This window comes from Urocitellus parryii, chromosome 2 (assembly GCF_045843805.1).
Source record: "Urocitellus parryii isolate mUroPar1 chromosome 2, mUroPar1.hap1, whole genome shotgun sequence".
Lineage (NCBI taxonomy): Eukaryota > Metazoa > Chordata > Mammalia > Rodentia > Sciuridae > Urocitellus > Urocitellus parryii.
In genome coordinates, this window is record NC_135532.1 from 35,878,958 (window position 1) to 35,901,485 (window position 22,528).

At 37.0% G+C, this 22,528-nt stretch overlaps 1 protein-coding gene across 2 annotated transcripts in view; it reads left to right on the forward strand.

Annotated features, from left to right (window-relative positions):
• Nek3 (NIMA related kinase 3) overlaps nucleotides 1–21,316 on the forward strand; it is a 28,537-nt gene extending 7,221 nt beyond the window's left edge. For both annotated transcript variants that reach the window (XM_077792429.1, XM_077792436.1), the window contains exons 5-16: nucleotides 1,911–1,994; nucleotides 2,487–2,554; nucleotides 2,645–2,731; nucleotides 4,009–4,063; nucleotides 6,705–6,905; nucleotides 7,608–7,680; nucleotides 11,422–11,468; nucleotides 15,664–15,766; nucleotides 16,468–16,617; nucleotides 17,448–17,582; nucleotides 19,656–19,782; nucleotides 20,262–21,316. In XM_077792429.1, coding sequence (XP_077648555.1) covers nucleotides 1,911–1,994; nucleotides 2,487–2,554; nucleotides 2,645–2,731; nucleotides 4,009–4,063; nucleotides 6,705–6,905; nucleotides 7,608–7,680; nucleotides 11,422–11,468; nucleotides 15,664–15,766; nucleotides 16,468–16,617; nucleotides 17,448–17,582; nucleotides 19,656–19,782; nucleotides 20,262–20,346 — 1,215 coding nt within the window. In that variant the 3' untranslated portion in view covers nucleotides 20,347–21,316. The remainder of the gene's footprint in view (nucleotides 1–1,910; nucleotides 1,995–2,486; nucleotides 2,555–2,644; nucleotides 2,732–4,008; nucleotides 4,064–6,704; nucleotides 6,906–7,607; nucleotides 7,681–11,421; nucleotides 11,469–15,663; nucleotides 15,767–16,467; nucleotides 16,618–17,447; nucleotides 17,583–19,655; nucleotides 19,783–20,261) is intronic.
• The last annotated feature ends 1,212 nt before the right edge of the window (nucleotides 21,317–22,528 follow it).

Consider the following 22,528-nt stretch of genomic DNA (forward strand, 5'->3'; position numbering starts at 1 on the left):
CCCTGGGTTTGCAGCAGTTTTATACATTCTTTGGAGAAGGCAGGGACCCCCACATACATCATAACATCTCTTAGCAAATCATCACACACTGCGGGAAAATCAAATAACAACTCTAAAACATGATTAGCACATTCCCTGGCTGGAACAAGTTGGGTAAGGGTGATTGGTCAGTACAAAATGGGTATTCATTTGAACTGATTGTTTTAAGCCAAGAGGGGTGTTCATGCTGAACTACATGGTTTCCCAACACGTTATCAACCACCATAAACTACTGGGAGGGTCATCTGGCATCCCAGGTATTTCCCTGTCTCATGCTGATTGGTGGCTGCTAGGGGGCTGCTATGGATCCCCACCTAGCCTGACTGGGTCAGGGACACCTGGCACAGCAGATCTCTCCTGTTATTTGTAGATAAACCACTTAGCAGGGTGGGAATGTGCCTAGGAGTGCTCTGTGGGTTTTTCCAAGGACAAAGGTCATGTCCCTTCCTTGGACAGGCTTTGCTCTGAGGTAGAGGCTGGTTTTTCAACTGGAGCCTTCTAAAATGAAGACCCAAACACCCAGAGTACACTCTTCATTTTTATGCTTAGATTCAATGAAGCATGGACAGCCATGTAGAAATGTGATTGGACAAAAGGGTATAACTAAATTGATGGTAATAGACTATTTCTATTACATAACTATCAAATAATAGTCTATTCCCTTTAGGCCTGTCTGTCTGGTTTTTCTTGGCCTCTCGCTATGGTATTCCTTCCTTCCAGGTGTAGGACAGGAACCCTTCTAGAATGAGGGTGTTTAATCTACTTTCAGACAAGGTAGGTCAGAGAATTTCTTTATGAGCAGCTTTTACATATGGGAAAAGATTAGAATAATATTTCTAGGTTTTATGGCTGGTTTGGGGGAGGAGGAATTTTGGTTTCTGTGGCTGTCTTGGAGGGAAAAGGGGAACCAGAGAAATAAGGGCAGGAGAAGACCAGAAAGATTTTGTTTTCTGAACCCCTTTCTTTGGTTCAAAGCATTCATCATGCCAAGACAATATACTTTGGGTTATTATGTTCTAACCAATTTGTAACGAATTGGTTAAGGAACATATTTAAGTAAATAGCTTCAATGGGACTTAGTTTTATTTAGATTATAACCATTGAAAGTATATAAATATTCTTCATTTAAAAGTTATATTATTAATATAGGTTCCTATTAACATGGGTTCCATGAAAGGAGGTCAACCATGGCTTTGAGTGGATGAATCTCTATAGCAAAAAGAAAATAAAAATTAGTTTGACATTTAATCATAGGCCTCCAAAGCACTTGGAAATTCTGGGACTGGGATTTATAAGCAGAAAATGTTGATCTCAATGAATTGTTTGTAACATAATGAAATTATTTAATGTCATCATATTAATATCCTGAAAAAGCAAATGAAAATCCAACATAAATAATGATTATACTAGAAAAACTATAGTGTGTATGTGCATGTGTATATGTTTGTTTGTTTGTTTGTGTGTGTGTGTGTGGAATTGGGAATTGAGCTGGCACCTTGCACATTCTAGGCAAGTGTTGTACCACTGAGCTATACTCCCAACCAACACATTCATTTCTTAATGATGAACTATATATTTAGATATACATTTAAGAAATACTTTTATCTGATTAAATGAGAGAAAAATATGGTAGAAGTTTCATTAAAATAGCTATTTGGATCATATGTAAGGTGATGAAAGATGGGAATCTCAGCTTTTCTGAATTTCTCTAGGTAATACTGAAATGTAGTTGACCCAAGTAATTTTCATGAGTTCTGTACTCACATGTAAAATTCTGGTCAAGAAAGGCCTAGAGGTGATTCTTGGAATTTGGGGTTAACATGAACCAGTTATTACATTTTTGCAGAGGTTGCATACTTTTTTTCTTACAGATACTTAATTGGTTTACACAAATGTGCCTTGGAGTAAACCATATTCACAAGAAACGTGTGCTACACAGAGATATCAAGTCCAAGGTGAGTAGAATCCATTTCTAGATTTGAAAACAAATAAAAAAACCCCTATTTCATTATCTTTTTTCTATCATTCATTTTCTTTTAAGACATATTTAGTTTAGAAATATTTGTCAGCCTAATATTTATTTACTTATATTTAATTTTTTAATTTAAAATTTCCCCCAGCTTTATTAGGGTAAAATTGACAAATAAAATTATATGTATTTATAGTGTGCAACATGATGTTTTGATATGTGTAAACATTGTGACGTGATTAAACCAAGTTTATTAACATATCCATAACCTCATTTGCTTTTTTTGTGGTTAGAATATTTAAGCTATCAAGAAGGATTCCACTTTAGTCCACTTGGGGGACTCAGGAAGACTTAGCTGTCAGCATTTCTACCTTTAATCTCCATCAGCAATAGGCTTTGAAAGATAGCTTCTCTGAAGAACTCTGCCCTATGTTTGAATGACGGGAGACATAATCTAAGTTCTTCTTTTTCAATGCAGAATGTCTTCCTCACCCAAAATGGAAAAGTGAAATTGGGTGATTTTGGATCTGCACGTCTTCTCTCCAAGTAGGTCTCTCTTGTGTTATAGTAGCAATAATAAAAACATCCATTTTCAGGAATGTTCTTTAATCATTCTTTGCCTGTTTATTGTTTTAGTCCCATGGCATTTGCTTGTACATATGTGGGAACACCTTATTATGTGCCTCCAGAAATTTGGGAAAACCTGCCTTATAACAATAAAAGGTAAGTGGTGTACTTATTTGGGGGAAGGGTGACCATATGGTCACAGGTTTTATAGCCTGCAAATGATGCCAGAGTCTGGTGCTACTTGAAAGCAGATGCATGGAATATATTGGTTTTTTAAAACTAAAAAGCAGCTTAATAGTAGAACCTTTGCATAACAGGTGTAAGGCCTCTGTTTGATCCCCAGCACCACAGGGGGAAAAAAAAATGAGTAGAAGTTTACTGAATTGGGAACAAAACAGCTCTCAAGGGGTTTTTTGGGGACAATCGGGAAAATGTGAGTATGGGCTAAATTTTAGATAATATCATTAACTTAAGTTTAAATGGCTTGGACATGAAAACAACACCATGTATATGAGAGGTGTGTCCTTGCTCTTCACGATACATACAGACATGTTTAGACATGTTCTGGTATTTAAGTATCTGATATCTACAACCTTTTTTCAAGAGATTGAGATAAATAGAGGAAAGAAATGCTGGACCTAAACATGACAACTGTTCATGTTCGGGGACCCCAGGTTACAGCAGGTGGGCATCTGCAACTTTTCTGTGGATTTGCAATTTACCAAAAAATGTTGAGAGAAACTGTAGATAGAGAATTAGTTAAAATAAAGAGTATTATAGAGGTATTGGGGATTTAGCTGGCAGGAGAGATGGAGGAAGCTTGAGATGCTTAGAGTGAGGAAGCAGTATAAGGGCTAACTGTAGGGCTCCTCTGATTCTGACAAGCCACTTTGTGGGAGAATGAGTAGTCTTTTCCTCTTCATTTTGGAACACAGTTAAGTCTGTGGGTGGAGAGAGTTCCCGGCAGACACATTTTCAGGTTTTGATAAATAAGAACTTGATCCTTTAGCGCTGTCCCACTGTGCTGAGGAAGAGAGCTGCCTGTCAGGAGAAGCCCTCGTGGGCTGGTGCTGCTCACAGGGTGGTCTCCTGGAAGCTGCCCTAGATATCTTCAGGGTCCTTCTAAATGTGATAATTGGAGTCCACAGATATTCTCTCTTGCTCCTGAATTCCCAAATGCTGCTGCAGTGGTATCATATCACTTTGACTTAGAGGCATGGGTTTGAGGAACAGAGAGCTTTATTGTGAGCGTTACTCTTAGAAAGTTTCTAAGCAGTGGAACAAAATACTTAATCGTTTTAATACCTAAGAATTACTTGTGATATTTAGTCTTATTAAAAGTAGGAGAATTTTTCATTTTTTGTTATTAGAAAATGTATATATTTTCATATATATCATAACCCACTTGTTATGTTGTTTCTTTATGCTTCCAGTGACATCTGGTCCTTGGGATGCATTCTGTATGAACTCTGTACCCTTAAGCATCCAGTAAGTATGCTGTACAAAACAAATGGCCACTTGCTGTCGTATCTAGCCAAGTCCTAAGTAATGTGCCCAGTTCCAGCAGACAGTTTGCTTCCCTAGGGTGAATTCATTATGGAAAGTTTCATGTTGCCTTTGTTATTATCTTTGCCTTGAGTCCCTTTATACTATATTCTAATAAAATGTCAATGTTTATTTTCTATAGTTCTATATATAGTTTTTCTTTTTTCCTCCTCCCTCCCATCCCCCTTCCCCTCCTCTTCTTCTTCTCTTCCCCATCCCCAAAGGGACATTTTACCACTGAGGAGGAAGAGGAACCCAGGGATGCTTATGCTTTACCATTTACCACTGAGCTACATCCGTAGCACCCCCCCACCCCCCACTTTTCTTTTCTTTTTTTTTTTTTTGAGACAGGGTCTTAAGTTGCTGAGACTGACATCAAATTTGTGATCTTCCTGACTCTCTGTCCTGAGTCACTGGGGTTAGAAGCACATAATAGGGTGCCCAGCTTCTTTCCTTCTTTTTATTATTTTTTTAACTTATATAAAATTTGTAGTTCTAACCATTTTAAGCCTACAATTCAGTGTCATTAATTATATTCACAATATAGTACAGTTATCACTGTTTGCAAAACTGAAACTCTGTACATTTTAAATCAAACTCTCATTTCTCCCTCAGCTCTTATTAACTTCTACTTTCTGTCTCTATGAAGGTGCCTGTTCTAGATAGTTCCTGTAAGTGGAATTATACAGTATCTGTCCTTTTGTGTCTGCTTTATTTCCCTTGGCATAATGTTCTCAAGGAGCTTCCATGTTGTAGCATGTGTGAGAATTCCACTCCTTTTTATGGTTGAATAATATTCCATTATGTGTATATGTTTTGTTTTTTTCTGTTTTTTTCCTCTTCTGTTGATGGACATATGGGTTGTTTATACCTTTTGGCTATTGTGAATAACTCTGAAATGAAATGGGTAAACAGTTGTCTGTTAGAATTCAAAATTCCAGATTCTATTTTTTGAGGTATATACTGAAAAGTGGAATTGCAGGTCATATGATTGTTGTAAGTTTAGCTTTTTGAGGAACCCCCAAGCTGTTTCCAGAGTTACTGTACCATTTTAATACTCATCTTTTTGTAGTTAGGTTTCTCCTATCATAGCACTTCCTAAAAAATGGGAATAGACTTTGCCCTAATATGTATGTTTTCTAATATTTTAAGTAGTGATGTAACAACAAAAGAAGTTAATAACAAATTAAATAACTTGTTCAGCAGTATTTTATCACATACAACAGTAGGCATGGAGTTGATCCCTATTAGGTCTTAACAGAAACAAATTGGTCTTGGGGCACAGATTGAAACTTTTTATAGATGTACTGGAGAGCACATAGAGCTCGGGAGAGTGAGTGGCTGAAAACAACCCATCGGCACCTCCAGATGAGAGTAAATCAAACTGAAGACATGCACTGTTACCCAGAGGCCACCTTTCTTAAGTACAAATGATTTCCAAAGATGGCTGCACAGTGAGAACAACTTGAAGAACCCATAACAATGCTGGTGCCCTGTCCAGGTTAATTGAATTAAAATCTCTGCACATTTCTTGGGCACTAGTGTTTGTTTTTTGTTTATTTTTTGCAGTGCTGGGATTGAACCCAAGGCCTCACACATGCTAGGCAACCGCTCTACTAAACTACACTCTTAGACCTTTTATCACATCTTTACTTGTTTTTATTATTATTATTATTATTATTATTGTAAAACACTTTCAAGGCAGAATGGAGAATGTTTTTACATAAGCTACAAAAGTTGATATCTAATGTTAGCTCTAATATATTTATTATAATGTACATTGAAAACCTTTTTTTGGTGCCGGGGATGGAACCCGGGACCTTGGGCGTGCTCGTTGAGCACTGTACCACCCCCAATCCCTGAAAACTTTTCAAATGTTATTCTAGTATGTCATTTCCTATTCCACTCTGTGACTTGTCAAACTCTGATAGCTGCTTTAATGACTTGAATGGTAAAAAGGATTTTGCAGTGGAAAAAGACAAACCTGGACACGTTTGAAGTGCTTATCACTATGAAGTGAGCCAGGGGATTTCTGGGAAGGGATAGGGCAAGTAATATTATTCTTATTATCAAGTCCATTAGTAGCATTTAACTTTTAAAAAGACATATGTCTATATCGCTTTGATTTTCATATATAGTACAAATGTGTATGTGCAAGAACTTACAGATTATTATAATAAAGTACCCAAAACAGACACTGATGGAAAACCTTTCTTTGTTTTTTTTTTAAATATTTATTTCTTAGTTTTTGTTGGTTATTTTACACTTATGTGGTGCTGAGGATCAAACCCAGTGCCTCGTGCATGCTAGGCAAGCACTCTACCACTGAGCCACAACCCCAGCCCCCCAAGGAAAACCTTTCTCTAGGTGGGGAAATTTTTTTCCTTTTCATGTTTACCATTCTTCTAAACCATCATCATATTGTAGAATTGTATCTTAAGGCTACCTCTAGACAGAAAAAATGACCAGACAGCAGGTCCATTTATCAAACTAAAATAATTCATGTGCATATGAATTCAAATCATCTGGTAGTTTCCATTTTCTTCCCTGTATCTACTTTTAAAGTTCAGTTTTTACTTTTCAGTTTCAGGCAAACAGTTGGAAAAGTCTTATCCTCAAAATATGTCAAGGGTCCGTCCGCCCACTGCCATCTCATTATTCCTATGAGCTTCAATACCTTGTCAAGCAGATGTTTAAAAGGAATCCCTCACAGCGCCCATCAGCTACCACTCTGCTCTCCAGAGGCAGTTTAGCTCGGCTGGTTCAGAAGTGCTTACCCCCTGAGGTAGGATATGGTTTGCTTGACTGAACAGTTTTCAAGTGGATGGTAAAATGGTTTTGTTATCTTTTAAACAATTACTTGCCTGTAAAAATTCAATTAATTCAAAAGTATATTAAAAATATAAGATTTTCTTTCCCTCTTCTTCTCCCTTCCAGAATGCTATTCCCAAAGAATAGTCACAGTTATAGTTTACATATCCTTCCAGATCTTTTTCTAGACACGTGTAATTATCTGTATTTGTCTATCTTAATTATATGTACTTTAATTTTTTAAATTTTAATTTTATATTTTTTGGTACTGGGGAATCAAATCTAGGACTTTGGGTATGCTAAGCACATGCTCTACCACTGATCTGTGCACTCAACCACTGTTATATGTACTCATAAATGGCATTTTTTTTTTACTTTTAAATATTCTTGTGCTAAAGCATGTTAATGATTAAATAACAATAACAGGTTGGGCACAGTGGCACACACCTGTAATCCTAGCTACTCAGGAGGTGAAGGCAGGAGGCTCTTAAGTTTGAGGCCATACTCTGCAACTTAGTGAAATTCTGTCTCAAAATAAAATTTAAGAAGGACTGAGAATGTAGCTGAGTTCAGTCCCCAGTACCAAAAAAGAAAAAGTCGAAAAAGAAATGACACAATGGCAGTGTCTAAAGAAAAGTATCTTTCAGATCTTTAAATTCTCAACTTTAAATTTCAGATCATCACTGAATATGGAGAACAAATATTAGATGAAACCAAAATATGTAAGCATAATACACCGAGAAAAAATGGTAAGGATTTTGGGAAAGTTATTTTATTATTTAAAAAAAATTTTTTTTTAGTTGTAGATGGACACAATACTTTTATTTTATTCATTTATTTTTATGTGGTGCTGAGGATGGAACCCAGTGCCTCATACATGTGAGGCAAGCACTCTACCACTGAGCTATAACTTCAGCCCTTGGAAAAGTTATTTTTAAGTACTCTTAAAAATATAGTAAAAAAGGGAAAAGAAAAATGTAATTTTCATGCTATTAGAAATAATTTTCAAAGATATTCCTCAAATCAAAATTTACTATTTGCTTCTTCAGACATAATCCACTACTGAATCTTATACTGGCCTTTAATTTTCTAGGGATTAAAAAAAGTCTACTTGGGATAGTTTAGTGATGGAAGTATTATTGTCTGTTTCATTATTAGTATCTTATTTACCCTGGCTTAGGGTGGTGTGGAAGGCTATGGGTCAGGCAGAAGGTCTCTGCCTTCTGAAAATATGAGGCTAATCTTATAGGAAAAGGTGTCCTCAGGTTTCTAAAGGACCATCATGTAAAGGGACTTTTCAGAAGTAGAGCCTTTTGTGCTCTAAACTGTGATCTTGGGTGGTAGTAATGTTGGTGTAGGTTTATCAGTGGTAACAAATGTACCAGGGGCAGTGGGATGGTGGGGTAGAGGGGGTGGTGCATGTGTGGGAACAAGAGGGATGTGTACTTCCCACTCCATTTTGCTGTGAACTTAAAACTTCTCTAAAAAATGTATTAATTAAAAATAATAAATAAAACCTAGAGCCTTTTCAAAAATTAGGAACCATCTACATAGTGACTGCATAAAATGTTCATACATCTATGATTATCCTGAGCAAGTATCCAATAGAATTTATTGTCCCTTTGGAACTTATCATCTCCAAAGTTTTTCAAAGCAATTTTTATTCCTTTTCATTTATCATCAGTGACTTCCTTCAGAAGAAGTCCAACAGAGATAATAGATATGAAGAGAGAATAGAATAGAGTAAGAGAGAAGAGTTAAGAAGTATAGGGTGCCCCTGGTGGGATATGCTGCAACCCTCCTACCAGCCATGGGCCTTTTTTTTTAATCAGGTTTTTGTTGTTTTTTAACAAAGGATTGAACCCTAGGGTACTTAACCCTAAGCTACACCCCCAGCCCTTTTTATTTTTAATTTTAAGACACCAGCTAGCTAAGTTTCTTAGGACCTTGCCAAGTTGCTGAGGCTGGCTTTGAACTTGCAATCCTTCTGCCTCAATCTCCCAAGTCCCTGGGATTACAGACATGTGCCACTGTGCCCAGATTTATAATAGTTGTACATGCTGCAGAAGAACCATTTGAAAACTGTTTTTGTTTTTGTGGTACCTGGGATTGAATCCAGAGCTCTGAGCATGCTAGAAAAGTACTCTGTCTACACTGAGCCACATACCCAGCACCTAAAACAGTTCTGTTTTCTGAAAGTTAGCTTTTAAATATTTTGGAAGGATGTTATGAGGATATAGAGGAAAATCCAATCCATTTTCTCATACTACATACTCATAACCTAGATCATTTCTGCATTCCCAAATTGTGTAGAGCTTTCTCCTCCCACCTGCAAGCAAACAATTTTGCAGCAGACACCAGCTGAGTGTCCTCTAATTCAGTTCAATTCTGATACTGTCCACCTGTCATTTCCCACAGGTTGTCTACCTGTCATTTCTCAGTCCCCCAAATTGACCCTGCTTTAGACATTGGTACCAAGTATGAGCCTCTGGGACTTCTGATCAACCGGCTACAAATTGGGGTTCCCATGACCCCTTCTTTAGGCTTGATTAATTTGCTGCCATGGCTTACAGAACTCAGGGGAAATATTTAGGTTTAGCACTTTGTTATAAAAGAATATTTTAAAAGATTCACATAAAGAGCCAGATGAAGAGATACACAGGCAGTGTCTGGAAGACCTCGAGGCATGGGAGATTCTGTATACATGGAGTTGGGTGCATCCTCCAGGCATAGGGGTGAGTTTTCCACCTACCTGTGAGCCTCCAGATGTTCAGCTCTCTAGATGCTCTCCCAACCCTGTCCTTTTGGGGGTTTCTAGAGACTTCATTATATAGATAAGATAGAAACCTGGGCAACTTTGTCAAAATGCAATTGGATAAAAGAAGTATGATCTAATGCCATTTGGCTGAGTGGGGGCACTCAGCTGGGCCTGTCCATATTCTTCTTGGCCTCTCTATGCACATTCCTTCTTCCTGGGTGTGAGGCAAAACCCCTTCTGAAATGGGGGTCTGGCTTTTTTATTTATTTCATTTGGTATTGGGGATTTAAACCATGGACACTTTACCACTGGGCTACATCCCTCACCCTTTTTATCTTGAGAAAGGGCCTTGCTAAGTTGCTGAGGCTGGCCTTGAACTTGAGATCCTCCTGTCTCAGCCTTGCAAGTGGCTAGGATTTCAGGCACATGCCACCATACCTCACTGAAATGAAGGTCTTATGATCTAACTATCAATTAAGAAAGATCAGAGAATTTCTTTATGGTCAGCTCTAAGACAGAAAGGAAAATTAGAGTATAGTATTAATTTCTATGACTCACCTTGGGGAAGAGAAATTCTAGTTTCTAAAGCCTGCCTTGGGGAGAAATAGGAGCAGAGAAAAGGAACCCAGGAAAAGATCAGAGAGAGATTTTGCTTTCAGAGGCCTAAAGTACTCCAACATTACCATCCTTCTTGAGGAAGCAAGAAAAAAAAAAAAGGCTAAATATTTAACAGAAGATATAGTCATTGTTCTAGCTGTTTAGGAAATAATATAAGCCATGGGAGTTGTGAGCCGGGAACCATGGTCAAAAACCAAAATATATAAATTGTAATGTCACAGACACAAACCCTGAAGTCTTATAATTGAACCTTTTCCCCCTTTACTGAAGAGTACCAGTTACCTTTGTTTTACCAGTTTGCTTTGGTGTTAATTTTACTTTCAGTATTATTTTGTAGCTTTTGTTCACATTCCAGGATAGTGAGAAATACTGGATAAGAAAAAACAGATGAAGAAGTTGTTTGGAAAAAGTGTAGTTTTCACAATTCCTCAAAAAAGAGGAATAAAGGGATTCGGAGATGTGTCACCATAATGGGACCATCCGTCAGTGCCATTTCTGTAGGTAGTGAGGCCTGAACAGTGAGATGGAATGTGAGGGCAGGGATCGAGGGGAACGGGCTCACTCTCATGTTCTCAGTGCCTGCCATCATAGATGTTCAATAGTAATTTTTAAAATGTTGAGTGAATTAGGTACGTGAATTGCTGGAGGAAAATAAACCAGGAGCTGTCATTACCAAAGGCATTGGTTGCCAGAGTTCTTCCTGACTTCTGCTTTTTCCCTTGAGAGTGAATAAAGCATCTCACTTCTTGTAATGGGTACCTGTTCCACCTTCCACTCTCAAGAATACAGACTCCATTATGTGGCATGTGCAAAGGAGGAAGATGACCTTTAAGTGTGCAGAGTATATTACCTCTTCCTGCAGAAATGAATAGGCATAAGTGAATAGTGATATCTCTTAACTTCGAGATTTTCATGATATTAGGAATAAAATAGCAGAAACCTTCTTTAAACAATTGAGGTGTGTTACCAGAGAATTAAAGGTTGTTTCCCTGTTGAGGCTAATGCTTTGGCTCTTTGATTTTAAAACCCTCATTTTTCTCAAACTTCATGCAGGAAACTTAATATGATAAGCCTTCTTGTGTTTTCTTTCTATCTTCTTTTTCTTTTTAACTAGATCCTAGCAGAATCATGATAGCTTTGGGAAATGAAACGAACGTGATGGTAAGTGCTTCAAAATTAAATGTATGTGGGGGCTGGGGATGTAGTTCAGTGGTAGAACTCTTGCCTAGCATGTGCGAGGCCCTGGGTTCAATCCCCAAAACTGTAAGAACAGAAAAAAATTCAATTTATGAAATATCCATTGGATATTTGGAAGACTATGACCTTCAGTTAAGCAGTTCTTCATCTTTTAGCATGTGAAGTAATGGGTAGCTGTCATCCTGCATTTAGATCATCATTTATTTTGTTTGTTTTTCCAGTTTTAATTACTAATGACAGGGGTTTCAATATAGATGTGAAGGCAGAATTTTACCCTGCCTTCAATAATAATGAAAATATATTTCAGCCTATCATTTTTTAATTTTGGTTTTATTGTTTATATACATTTATGCATTTATAACTTTGTACAACATAAACATATATAAATATAAATGTATACAATACAAATATACATAAATATGTTTGTTGTACAAATTTATGAATGCAATTTAAGCTACTGAATTCTCCACTTAAAATTTCCTGAAATGACAAATTTTACAATATTCAATGTTATTCATAACATTGTACAACCATTATCACCACTTTTAAAACTTTTCATCACCCTAAACGACACTCTGTCTCTTCAATACTAACTCCCCTTTCCCCTCACTCCAACCCCAATCCTGCCCCTGGTGACCCCTGATCTACTCTTTGTTTCTATGAGTCTGCCAACTCTAGATGTCTCACATAGGTGGGATCATACAGGATTGTGTCTGGCTTCTTTACATGACGTTTTCTGTGGTCATCTGTGTCATAACATGTACCAGAACTTCATTTCCTTTCATAGCTGAATAGCACTTAGGCCACTATTTTGATCTTGACATTTTTTCTGTTCAAAAATTTGCAGTGCCTCTCTGTCATCCCAGAAAATCAAATTAGCATTTTTCATCTGGGCATTCAAGGTCCTGCTCATCTTGTCCAGCCCATCTTGTCCAGCCCCAGGCAGCTGTGACACTCTTTACACTAAAGATGTAATAAAGTTGTGAATCGTAGCAGCTGATCCACTTTCCATGTTATCATACCCATCTTAGCAAATTGTGTGCTATTGGTGATTTTTTTTTCTTTCTTCAATATTTTAATTAACCTCCTAATTCAAAAAGGAAAAATATATTCTGACAACATATTTTCCTAATTATGGGATGTACTAGTAATTAAACTTGTAGATTTTTTTTTAATGAACCCCAGGTTGTAAATAGTGTCCCATTCTTATGTTGCAACAAATGGAATATATCCTGTGGCTGTCCTTTTAAAAATCTTTTCATAGTAATTTTTTTTCTTGAGTTTTATTGAAGCATAATGTACATGCAATAAAATTTACCTAATTTTAGTGTATAGTTTAATGAATTTTTAAACTTTATTTATACAGTGATATGGTCACCATCACACTCAAGATATAAAAGTTATATCCCCTTGAAAAGTTTTTGAATCTTTTTGCAGATGATCCCAAACTCTGTCCAAGCAACCACTTCTGTAATTTTAATAGTCAAATGTAATTTAACAACTTGGGCATGTTCTGAGAAATGTGTCCCTAGGGAACTTCAACATTGTACAAACATCATAGAGTGTACTTACAATGTCACTAAGTGATACATCTTAGGGATCACTGTTGCATATGCAGCCCATTGTTGACTGAAGCATCACTGTGGATCATGTGACAGTACCAGCTACAGTGGACACATCAGTGTGGGTCTGCAAGATGAAAAAGGCACAGCATGTAAACAAAATGGCAGAATGGCCAGAAAGCAAGTTAGGTAATGGGAGACTTGAGGTATAATGAGAATGACCTGTAGGCCAGCTCTGGGCAGTGCCGAGTGGCTCCAGGCAGAAATTTGACACTGCTATAGGAGCTGAGAGCAGTGATTCACGATGGGGAGAAAGATTGAACTCTTTAGGGGGCAGTTAATATCTGCCCCTCCCCAATTTAATTTGATCTTTTGCTTTTCTGGGATTCCAGTGTGTTTAGGAGGTGGGCTTTAAAATCAGTGCTATGGTGAACCTCAACTGTGAAGTGATAGAGATATTTGTGTCCCCTAGATGTGTGGGAAGAGAAGTCTGAGCACCAGCCATTGCATAAGAAGAAGAAAGCTCAATATGCCAGCCAAGCCCTATTGTTTATTTAGTCATTCAAAAAATAATTGAGAATCTGGCTGGGTGTGGTGGTGCATGCCTATAATCCCAGTGGCTTGGGAGGAGACTGAGACAGGAGGATCACGAGTTAAAAGCTAGCCTCAGCAATGATGAGGGACTGAGCAACTCAACTTAAATACAATACAAAAATAGGGCTGGGGATGTGGGTCAGTGGTTGAGTGCCCCTGAGTGCAATACTGAATAATAATAATAATAATAAGAAGAAGAATAAGAATAATAAATCTGTGGGTCTGGGACTGTCTAGGCACTGCATATGTATTTCTCCTCAAAAAATATGAAGACCTAGTAAAAGCTAGATAGTATTTTACTAGACTCCATGAAATTTAGGGGTGAGATAATTTGGAAATATATTGATTTAAGTGGGTATATTTTGACCATATATAGTAGAGGCGCAGAAAGGAGTGATGTCTTTCCTCACCTGTCATAAGGGTCACAGCCAGCACCCTTCTAACAAAAGACAGGTTAACAAGAAAAGGATAACAAATTTAATCAAAATTTTATGTGACATGAGAGCCTTCAGAGTGAAGAGCCAAACACCCAGGGTGACAATCCATTTTTAGCTTACGTTTGATGAAGCTCAGACATCCATGTAGAAATTCGATTGGACAAAAAGGGTCTGACCATTATAATAGGAATACACTAAAGGGGAAATCAGTGAAGCCTGTCCATTAACATTATTCTTGACCTTTGGTTGTAGGCCTTTGGTTATACTTCCCCCAGGACCCCTCAGGAATGAGGGGTTATTGGACAAGGTAGATCAGAGAAAGGATATTTGATATTTCTTTATGGCTAGCTCCAAGACAGAAAGATGGGGAAGGTCAGAGTAATAGATTTAGGATTATGGCTTGCTTTGTGGAAAGGGAGTTCCAGTTTCTGTGACCCACTGTGCAGAAGAATAATTCTGGGTTCTAAAAATTGCTTTAAGAGGAAAGGAATGATGAGAGACATTGGTTCTGAGGCTGTTCCTGGAGTCTTCCAGTGCCTTTTTCCAAAGTACTCAGTATGCCAAGGTGCCATACTTCAGGGCATTGTTTTCTGAGCCCCAAATCTATTAATTCTGTAAAATATCTTCATTTTAATAGTACATCAAGGGCTGGGGATATAGCTCAGGTGGTAGAGTGCTTGCCTTGCATGCACAAGGCCCTGGGTTCAATTCTTAGCATCAAAAAAAAAAAAAGAAAAAAAAAAAGTACATCAAGCCCAGGACAGTAGACTACATTGAAATTTTTTTCATTATCCTTTTTTTAAGTATTTTTTTAGTTGTCAATGAATGTTTTATTTATTTATATGCAATACTGAGAATTGAACCCTGTGCCTCATGCATGCCAGGCAAGTGGTCTACCACTGAGCTACAACCCCAGCCCTCATTTTTATTTTCCTCAATAAAAATCTTGTCAAATTTGTCTTCTTGTTTGTAATAATTGTGATTAATGGCTATTAACGTATATGGCTGCTGATATACATGTATTTGGGGTTTTATGACCATTCGTTTTTTGTTTGTTTTGCAGTACTGGGGATCAAACCCAGAGCTTTGTGCATGCTAGGCAAGTACTTGACAACTGAGCTACATCCCCAAATTCTTTTTTTAAAGAAATTTATTTTGAGACTGAATCGTACTGAGTTGTCCAAGGTGGCCTAGAACTTTCAGTCCCCCCTGCCTTCACCTCCCAAATAGCTGGGACTACAGGCCTGCACCATTACACCCAGCTTTTATGGTTTTTGATTCGTTAAATTTTGATTATAGGGGCTGGGGATGTGGCTCAAGCGGTAGCGCGCCCGTCTGGCATGCGTGCGGCCTGGGTTCGATCCTCAGCACCACATACAAAAAAAGATGTTGTGTCCGCCGATAAATAAAAAATAAATATTAAAAAAATTCTCTCTCCCTCTCTCACTCTCTCTTTAAAAAAATTTTTTTTATTATATTGAAAACACCTGACATTGTGTATTTGTTTCCTCTTTCATAGCCATTCAAGCATTGTTTAATGAATATTTTAAAATTCTTCTTTTAAAGCAAGAGGAAAACAAAAGTAGAAGGTATAACCATCCCAATTTAGAAAACACGAATACAAATTTGGGTGAAAGTTCATTAAGGAGAATAACTAGAGAGAAAAAAGGTAAGTTATTCAAATTGTAATCATTACTTATATGGGGCAGTTGGGGAATATAGAAGGGGTGCCAATTTTCATGTTTGTAGGTCTTAGGTATCACTAGCAAGTATACAGGCAGATATTTATTAGCTCACTCAGTAATTAATGTTACAGGACTATGTTACTTACCCATCCCCTTCCCCCCCCAAAAAAAAGGAGAGAGAGAGAGAGAGAGAGAGAGAGAGAGAGAGAGAGAGAGAGAGAGAGAGAGAGATTAAGAGCTGGGTGTGAAGTTCAGTGTTAGAGTGTATGCTTAGCAAGCTTGGGCCCTGGGTTCAATCCCTAGCACTGAAAAACAAAACAAAACAAAACAAAACAGTATTTATCACTCAGAGCCATTAGGAAAATTGATATTTGTCCACCATAAAAAATATAACAAGTTGTTCAAGTTCTTTTAGGGCTTCATTCTTGTATACCATGTAATGTATAACTCTCTGCATATTATTTTTTAAATTCATTTTACTTTAGTGATTTATTTTGAGTTGATCCATCATTTGGATTACTTCTTTTCTGCATTTTTATTTTCATTTACTTTGCTCCTTAAGACTTGAAATAACACTGTTGCTAGATCTGAGTTTGAAAAAGAAAATCTGCATTATTAGAGTACATGTGCAGATGTAGATAAATAAATAATATAGTATGCTTGGTACTCCTTTTTTGCATTTTAGAATCTGGTAATCTGTCAGTCCACTCCATGAAAGGCAGTTCACCAAGTCCTCAGAGGCGGCAGTGGGAGAAAAATGTACCCAGCACAACTCTTAGAGCTTTGGAAAATGCACCCATACTCACCTCCAGTTTAACTGCAGAGGATGATAGAGGTTAGTGCTGTCATCATCCCTTGATATCTATGGGGGATTGGTTCCAGAGACCAAAATTCACAAATACACAAGTCCCATATATAAAATGGCATAGTACTTGCATATAACCTACACATACCCTCCTATATACTTCACATAATCTCTAAGTGACTTACAATACTTATTATATGTAAATATAATACCTAATACAAGATAAGTTGTCGTATGGTATTATTTAGGGAAAATGACATGAAAAAAGTCTACATGTTTAGTGAAGACTTAATTTTTAAAATTTTTATTTGTTCTTTTTATTTACACATGACATTAGAATCTATTTTGATATATTTATACAAGCATGGAATACATCTAATTATAATTAGAATCCCAGTCCAAACTTAATTTTTCAAAAAATATTTTTGAAGCTAGCACTTAAAAAAACAGTAGTTATCTGTCAGAGCTGTTAGGAAAAACGGTATTTGCTTGCTGTCCACCATAAAAAGCATAACAAACTGTATGTAAATAAGTTCTCTTGGTGCTTGCTGCATTCTTGTTCATTGTGTAATGTGTAACTGTGTATATTATTTTTAAAAATTCAGATACAGAAGACCAACTGTAGTCAGATTGAATAGTATTATTTATTATAGAACAATTTCTAGTAGTTATTCACTGTGCTACCATTTTATGTCCATCTATAAAGAATATTTGGCATCCATATCAAAGTGCTACTCATATAGGCGAGTGAAATTTTAGCTAAGAGTCAAATACAATTAACTGTTCTAGAAATAGTTTGGAAGATAGATGCTGAAAATCTTTTTCTTATTTGGCACTAATTTTTATCTTTTCACAACTAGGTGGTTCTATAATAAAGTATAGTGAAAATAACATCCGTAAGCAGTGGCTCAGAGAGACCCCTGACACCCTATTGAACATCCTTAGCAATGCTGATCTCAGCCTGGCATTTCAAACGTACACAATATATAGACCAGGTAATTCTTCCCTACTGTATAATCATAGTAATGTCTTTCATTTTTTAAAAAAAATTTTTGCTCAAATACATATAACATAAAATTGACTATCTTAATCATTTTAAATCTACAATTCAGTAATGTGAAGTACTTTTACATTGTTGTGCAACTAATCTTCAAAGCTTTTTTTTAATCTTGCCAAACTGAAGCTATCCCTATAAAGTAATAATTCCCCATTCTCCCTTATTAGAAAGTTGCAAAAATGTATTTTTAGGGGTTCTTGAATCTTTTCTAGCTAGTTTTAAGCTGTAGTTTAAAAATGCTCATAGAAATACTTAACTCCTATTTGCTTATTTGTTTGCTTATTTTAATAAGCAAATAGCACCCCTGTTTTTTGTTTGTTTGGTTTTGTTTTATTTTTTATAGTGCTGGGGATCAGACCCAGTGATTTGCATATGCTAGGCAAGCAATCTACCACTGAACTACATCCCTGCCCAAGAATAGCCCTGTTTTTGCCTAGTATGGTGGCCATAGCTGTAATCCCAGCAACTTGAGAGGCTAAGGCCAGAGGATCACAAGTTCAAGGCCCACTTGGGCAACTTAGTGAGACCCTGTCTCAAAAAAAAGTAAATAAAAAAAGGCTGAGGGTGGAGCTAAGTGGTGGAGCACCCCTGGGTTAAATCCCTAAGACCACCAAACAAAGACTAGTCTACCCTTTTGCCATGCAAATTTATCATTACTTAGTGACAACTCCAAGATTTCTTTTGTTGTATACTTGAGTTTTATTATAGTGAATAGAGCTCAAAAATGATGACTAATTATGATCTGACTTAAAAATTATGTTTATAGATATTTTTCCTAAAATTATACAAAATAATCTTCCACAATACTACCCTTAGGCATGTAGACCAAAGGTCTGGTCTGCATTTAAGAATGTATGTGTGGTTTTCATTTTGTTTTGTTTGCAATATGGGATTGAACCCACTGGATTTCTGAACTGTCTTCAGCCCTTTTATTTTGAAACAGAGTCTCCCTAAATCTCTAATTTGAGATTCTCCAGCCTCAGCCTCCTGAGTTGCTGGCATTATAGGAGTGCAGCATTCTGTGGTGTATGTGTTCTGATGGAGTTGTGCACAGAATATTATGGAAGCCCTGAGGGGAGGTGGGTGGGTGGGCAAAAGATGTCAAGGAAGGTTAATAACTGCAAATTTTTTTTTTTTCCTTTCTTGGTGCTGGGGATGGAACCTAGGGCCTTGCACATGTGCTCTACCACTGAGCTACACTCCCAGCCCCTCACTGTACCTTGTATTTTGGCAACTATAAGTTTTGATTTAGCAATTATAGATACTGGATTTTTTTTCCTGGTCCAATGATGAAGTAATTTTCATTTTAGGAGATTCACTGTTTGAAAACTATATCATTCCTCTATTTTGAAATGAATTTTATAAAGATTTAGCCTGCATTTTTATGTTAGGTGTTTATTCCATGAGCAAAAAGGCCAAATGTAATCAGTATCTGCAGTGTTGTTAAAAAGAATATATGGGGGCTGGGGTACAATGGTAAAGAGCTTGCCTTCCTAGCATGTAAGAGGCCCTGGGTTCCATGCCCAGCACTGTAAAATAAATAAATAAGAATAATAAGTGTACATGTGATCTTCCATTAATTCCTTACTTTTCTTCTTCTCCATTGTGAAACTAGGGAGAGGAAAATTCAAAAGAAGATAAAGTTAACTGTAATCCAACTTCCAAAGATATCTCTTAATACTTTATCATAGATTCTTATGAAGGGTTTTAGTGTGAATTTCTGAGGTGTTTTTAATTTTTTTTGGAAAAAGTACTATTTTAAAATTTAATCCACATACTGATGCTTTCTGGGCCTGTTTATGCCAAAATCATGCTGGGTAGATACTGTGTAAATTGGCATACTTAGCTGGGTGCTATGGTGTGAACCTGGTAGTCCCAGCATTTGGGAGGCTGAAGTCAGGGATTTGTTTGAGTCTAGGAGTTCGGGGCAGCCTGACAACATTGTAAGACACCCCCCCACCATTTCAAAAATAAATAAGTTCACTTACTTTCTGTTACTATTCCCCTGAAGGTTCAGAAGGATTTTTGAAAGGCCCCCTATCTGATGAAACAGAAGTATCAGACAGTGTTGATGGAGATCACAATTCTGTCATTTTGGATCCAGAGAGACTCGAACCTAGGCTGGATGAAGAAGACACGTATGTTGTGATATGCTTTGGAAGCCTTAATTGGGGGGGGGGGTTGTCTGAGTATATGGGTACAGACACCATATTATATCATAATTTCAGATTCAGTAGGAACTTGTTACATTACTTTTCATTATACAGTAATATTTATATCTTGACTTTTTGTTAGAGATGTGTAATGCCTTACAATTTTATTATAGAATTCCTGGCTGAATCTTGCACATATAATCTTTCAGTTTAGACTTGTTTTTTTGTTTTGTTTTCAGTACTGGAGGACTTGTTATTTTTTAATACATAAGATTTTGCATTGAGAAAAAAGTTTTAAAACAATGAAATAAGTGATCTTTTGGGAGAACTAACAACAATCTGATTCCTCATGGAACTCATTTTTTAAAATTTGAATAATATGGTAGTGTTCTACTTTGAACGTCTCAACAAATACATGTTGACTTTTAATACGGAGGCTTATCATCCAAATTGTTTTTGCACAGGGACTTTGAGGAAGATGACGACGACCTTGATTGGGTGTCAGAATTGAAGAAGCGAGCTGAATGGCAGAGTGTGTGCGATGGATAACGCCTGCCCGAGAGAATGTGCTGGAGTCCCATGGGAGAGATGTTTCAAATGAAGAATTCATGTTTGGAAATAGAATGAAGAGTGGGGAACTGCCAATACTTAAAATTGCTCCTGATTAGCATCACAGTTTTAAAAATCTAGAACTCCTATGAGTGAGCACAAGTGAGAAGGTAGAGCAGACGGGTATGAGCTTTGCAATCTGATAGAACATAGGTTGGATGCTAGCTCTACCACTAACTAGTAGTGTGATCGATGGTAGGAAATTACTTAACTTCTTTGACCCCAAATTTTCTTAGTTATAAAATGAGGATAATGATGCCTACCTCTTGGGGATGCTGACCATAGATAGTTTTAGCAGCTCATATGTTAACTATTCCTGTTGCTACAACTTGTGTTTATTACTATAACAATTTTCACATTTCCTCAAGGTTTGCAGATCTAAATACATTTACTTAGAATATAATGTGTGCGATTTTATTTATTTATTTGGTACTGGGAATTGAATTCAGGGGCACTTAACTACTGAGCTGGCCCTCAAATTTGTATTTTATTTAGAGACAGGGTCTCACTGAGTTGCTAAGGGCCTCACTACGTTGCTGAGACTGGCTTTGAACTTGTAACCCTCCTGCTTCAGCTTCCTGAGCTGCTGGGATTATAGGCATGCGCTGCTGTGCCCAGCATATGTGCAGTTTTTAAATAAGATCTAGCTCTGGGTAGTTATCCTTAAGTACAGATTCTTATAGGATATACAAAAGAACCCAGTCAGAGGATTAGCTATGGGGAGAATGAGGTGGATTGTGATTAGCTCCTTGAAGGTAGTCACTACTCTCTTTAAAAAAAATTAAGGCAGGCAAGGATAGTTTTAAAGGTATTTACAGATCCTCAGTTTCCATATACACTATATTTTATAGTTCTCAGTCATTTCAAATCTTAGCATTGCCCCAGGGTGTAAACATTTCCAAACCATCAATTAAAGGCATCTTGAATGTATAAGAGGCTGAATGAGTCTTGGATTAATTATTTTGAAAATCCAATGGTTTGTAGGATTGTTTGCTTCAATAAAATTTTAGGAAGTGAATGGAATTATCAGGTGATGATTATAAATCATTTTTTGTGATAATTACTGTATGATTCTGCACATACAACTATGCAAAATTGAGGGATAATTTTAACAAAGCTTCTAGTCCTGTGTCTGTATTTAGATGAGATTTTTCAGCATTTAATAGTTTTTTTGTTGTTGTTGTTTTTTAGACAGAGAATTTTTTAATATTTATTTTTTAGTTTTCAGCGGACACAATATCTTTATTTTTATATGGTGCTGAGGATCGAACCCAGCGCCCCGCACATGCCAGGCGAGCAGGCTACCGCTTGAGCCACATCCCCAGCCCAAGCACTTAATAGTTTTTAAGAAAAAGGATGGGGTCAGGTATGCAAATGCCTCCTAGTGATTCAGGAGGCTGAGGCAGGAGGATGGCAAGTTTGAGGGCCAGTTTCTGCAATTTTTCCTGTCTCCAAAAGGGCAGGGGAACATGGGAAAGACTGGGAAGTAGCTCAGTGGTAAAAGCACCCCTGGGTTCGAGATCACCAGAACTGGGGATAAAATAAGGGGCAGAAATGAAGAAAAACTGATGGGATTGATTGTGTGTGTGTTTACCATTGGGCTACATTCCCAGCCCTATTCATGTATTTTATTTTGAAACAGGGACTCACTAAGTTGCTGAGGCTAACCTCAAACTTAAGTGTCCTTTAAAAAAAAATTTTTTTTTTTTTTTTTTTAGTTATTGATAGATCTTTACAGGCAGTGGTTGGTTTTTTGTTTGTTTTTGGACAAAGGTGGGTTACTTTTTTATTATTGATTTTTTAAAATAAATGACAGGAATGTATTACAATTCTTATTACACATATAAAGCACAGTTTTTCATATCTCTAGTTATATATAAAGTATATTCACACCAATTCATGTCTCCATACATGTACTTTGGATAATGATGTCCATCACATTCCACCATCCTTGCTAACCCCCTGCCCCCTCCCTTCCCCTCCCAGCCCTCTTTCCTATCTACTAGAGTTCATCTTTTCCTCCCATGTTTCCCCTCCCTACCCCACTATGAGTCAGTCACCTTAGAAAACATTCACCATTTGTTTTTTTGGAATTGGCTATCTTAGCATTGTCTCCTCCATC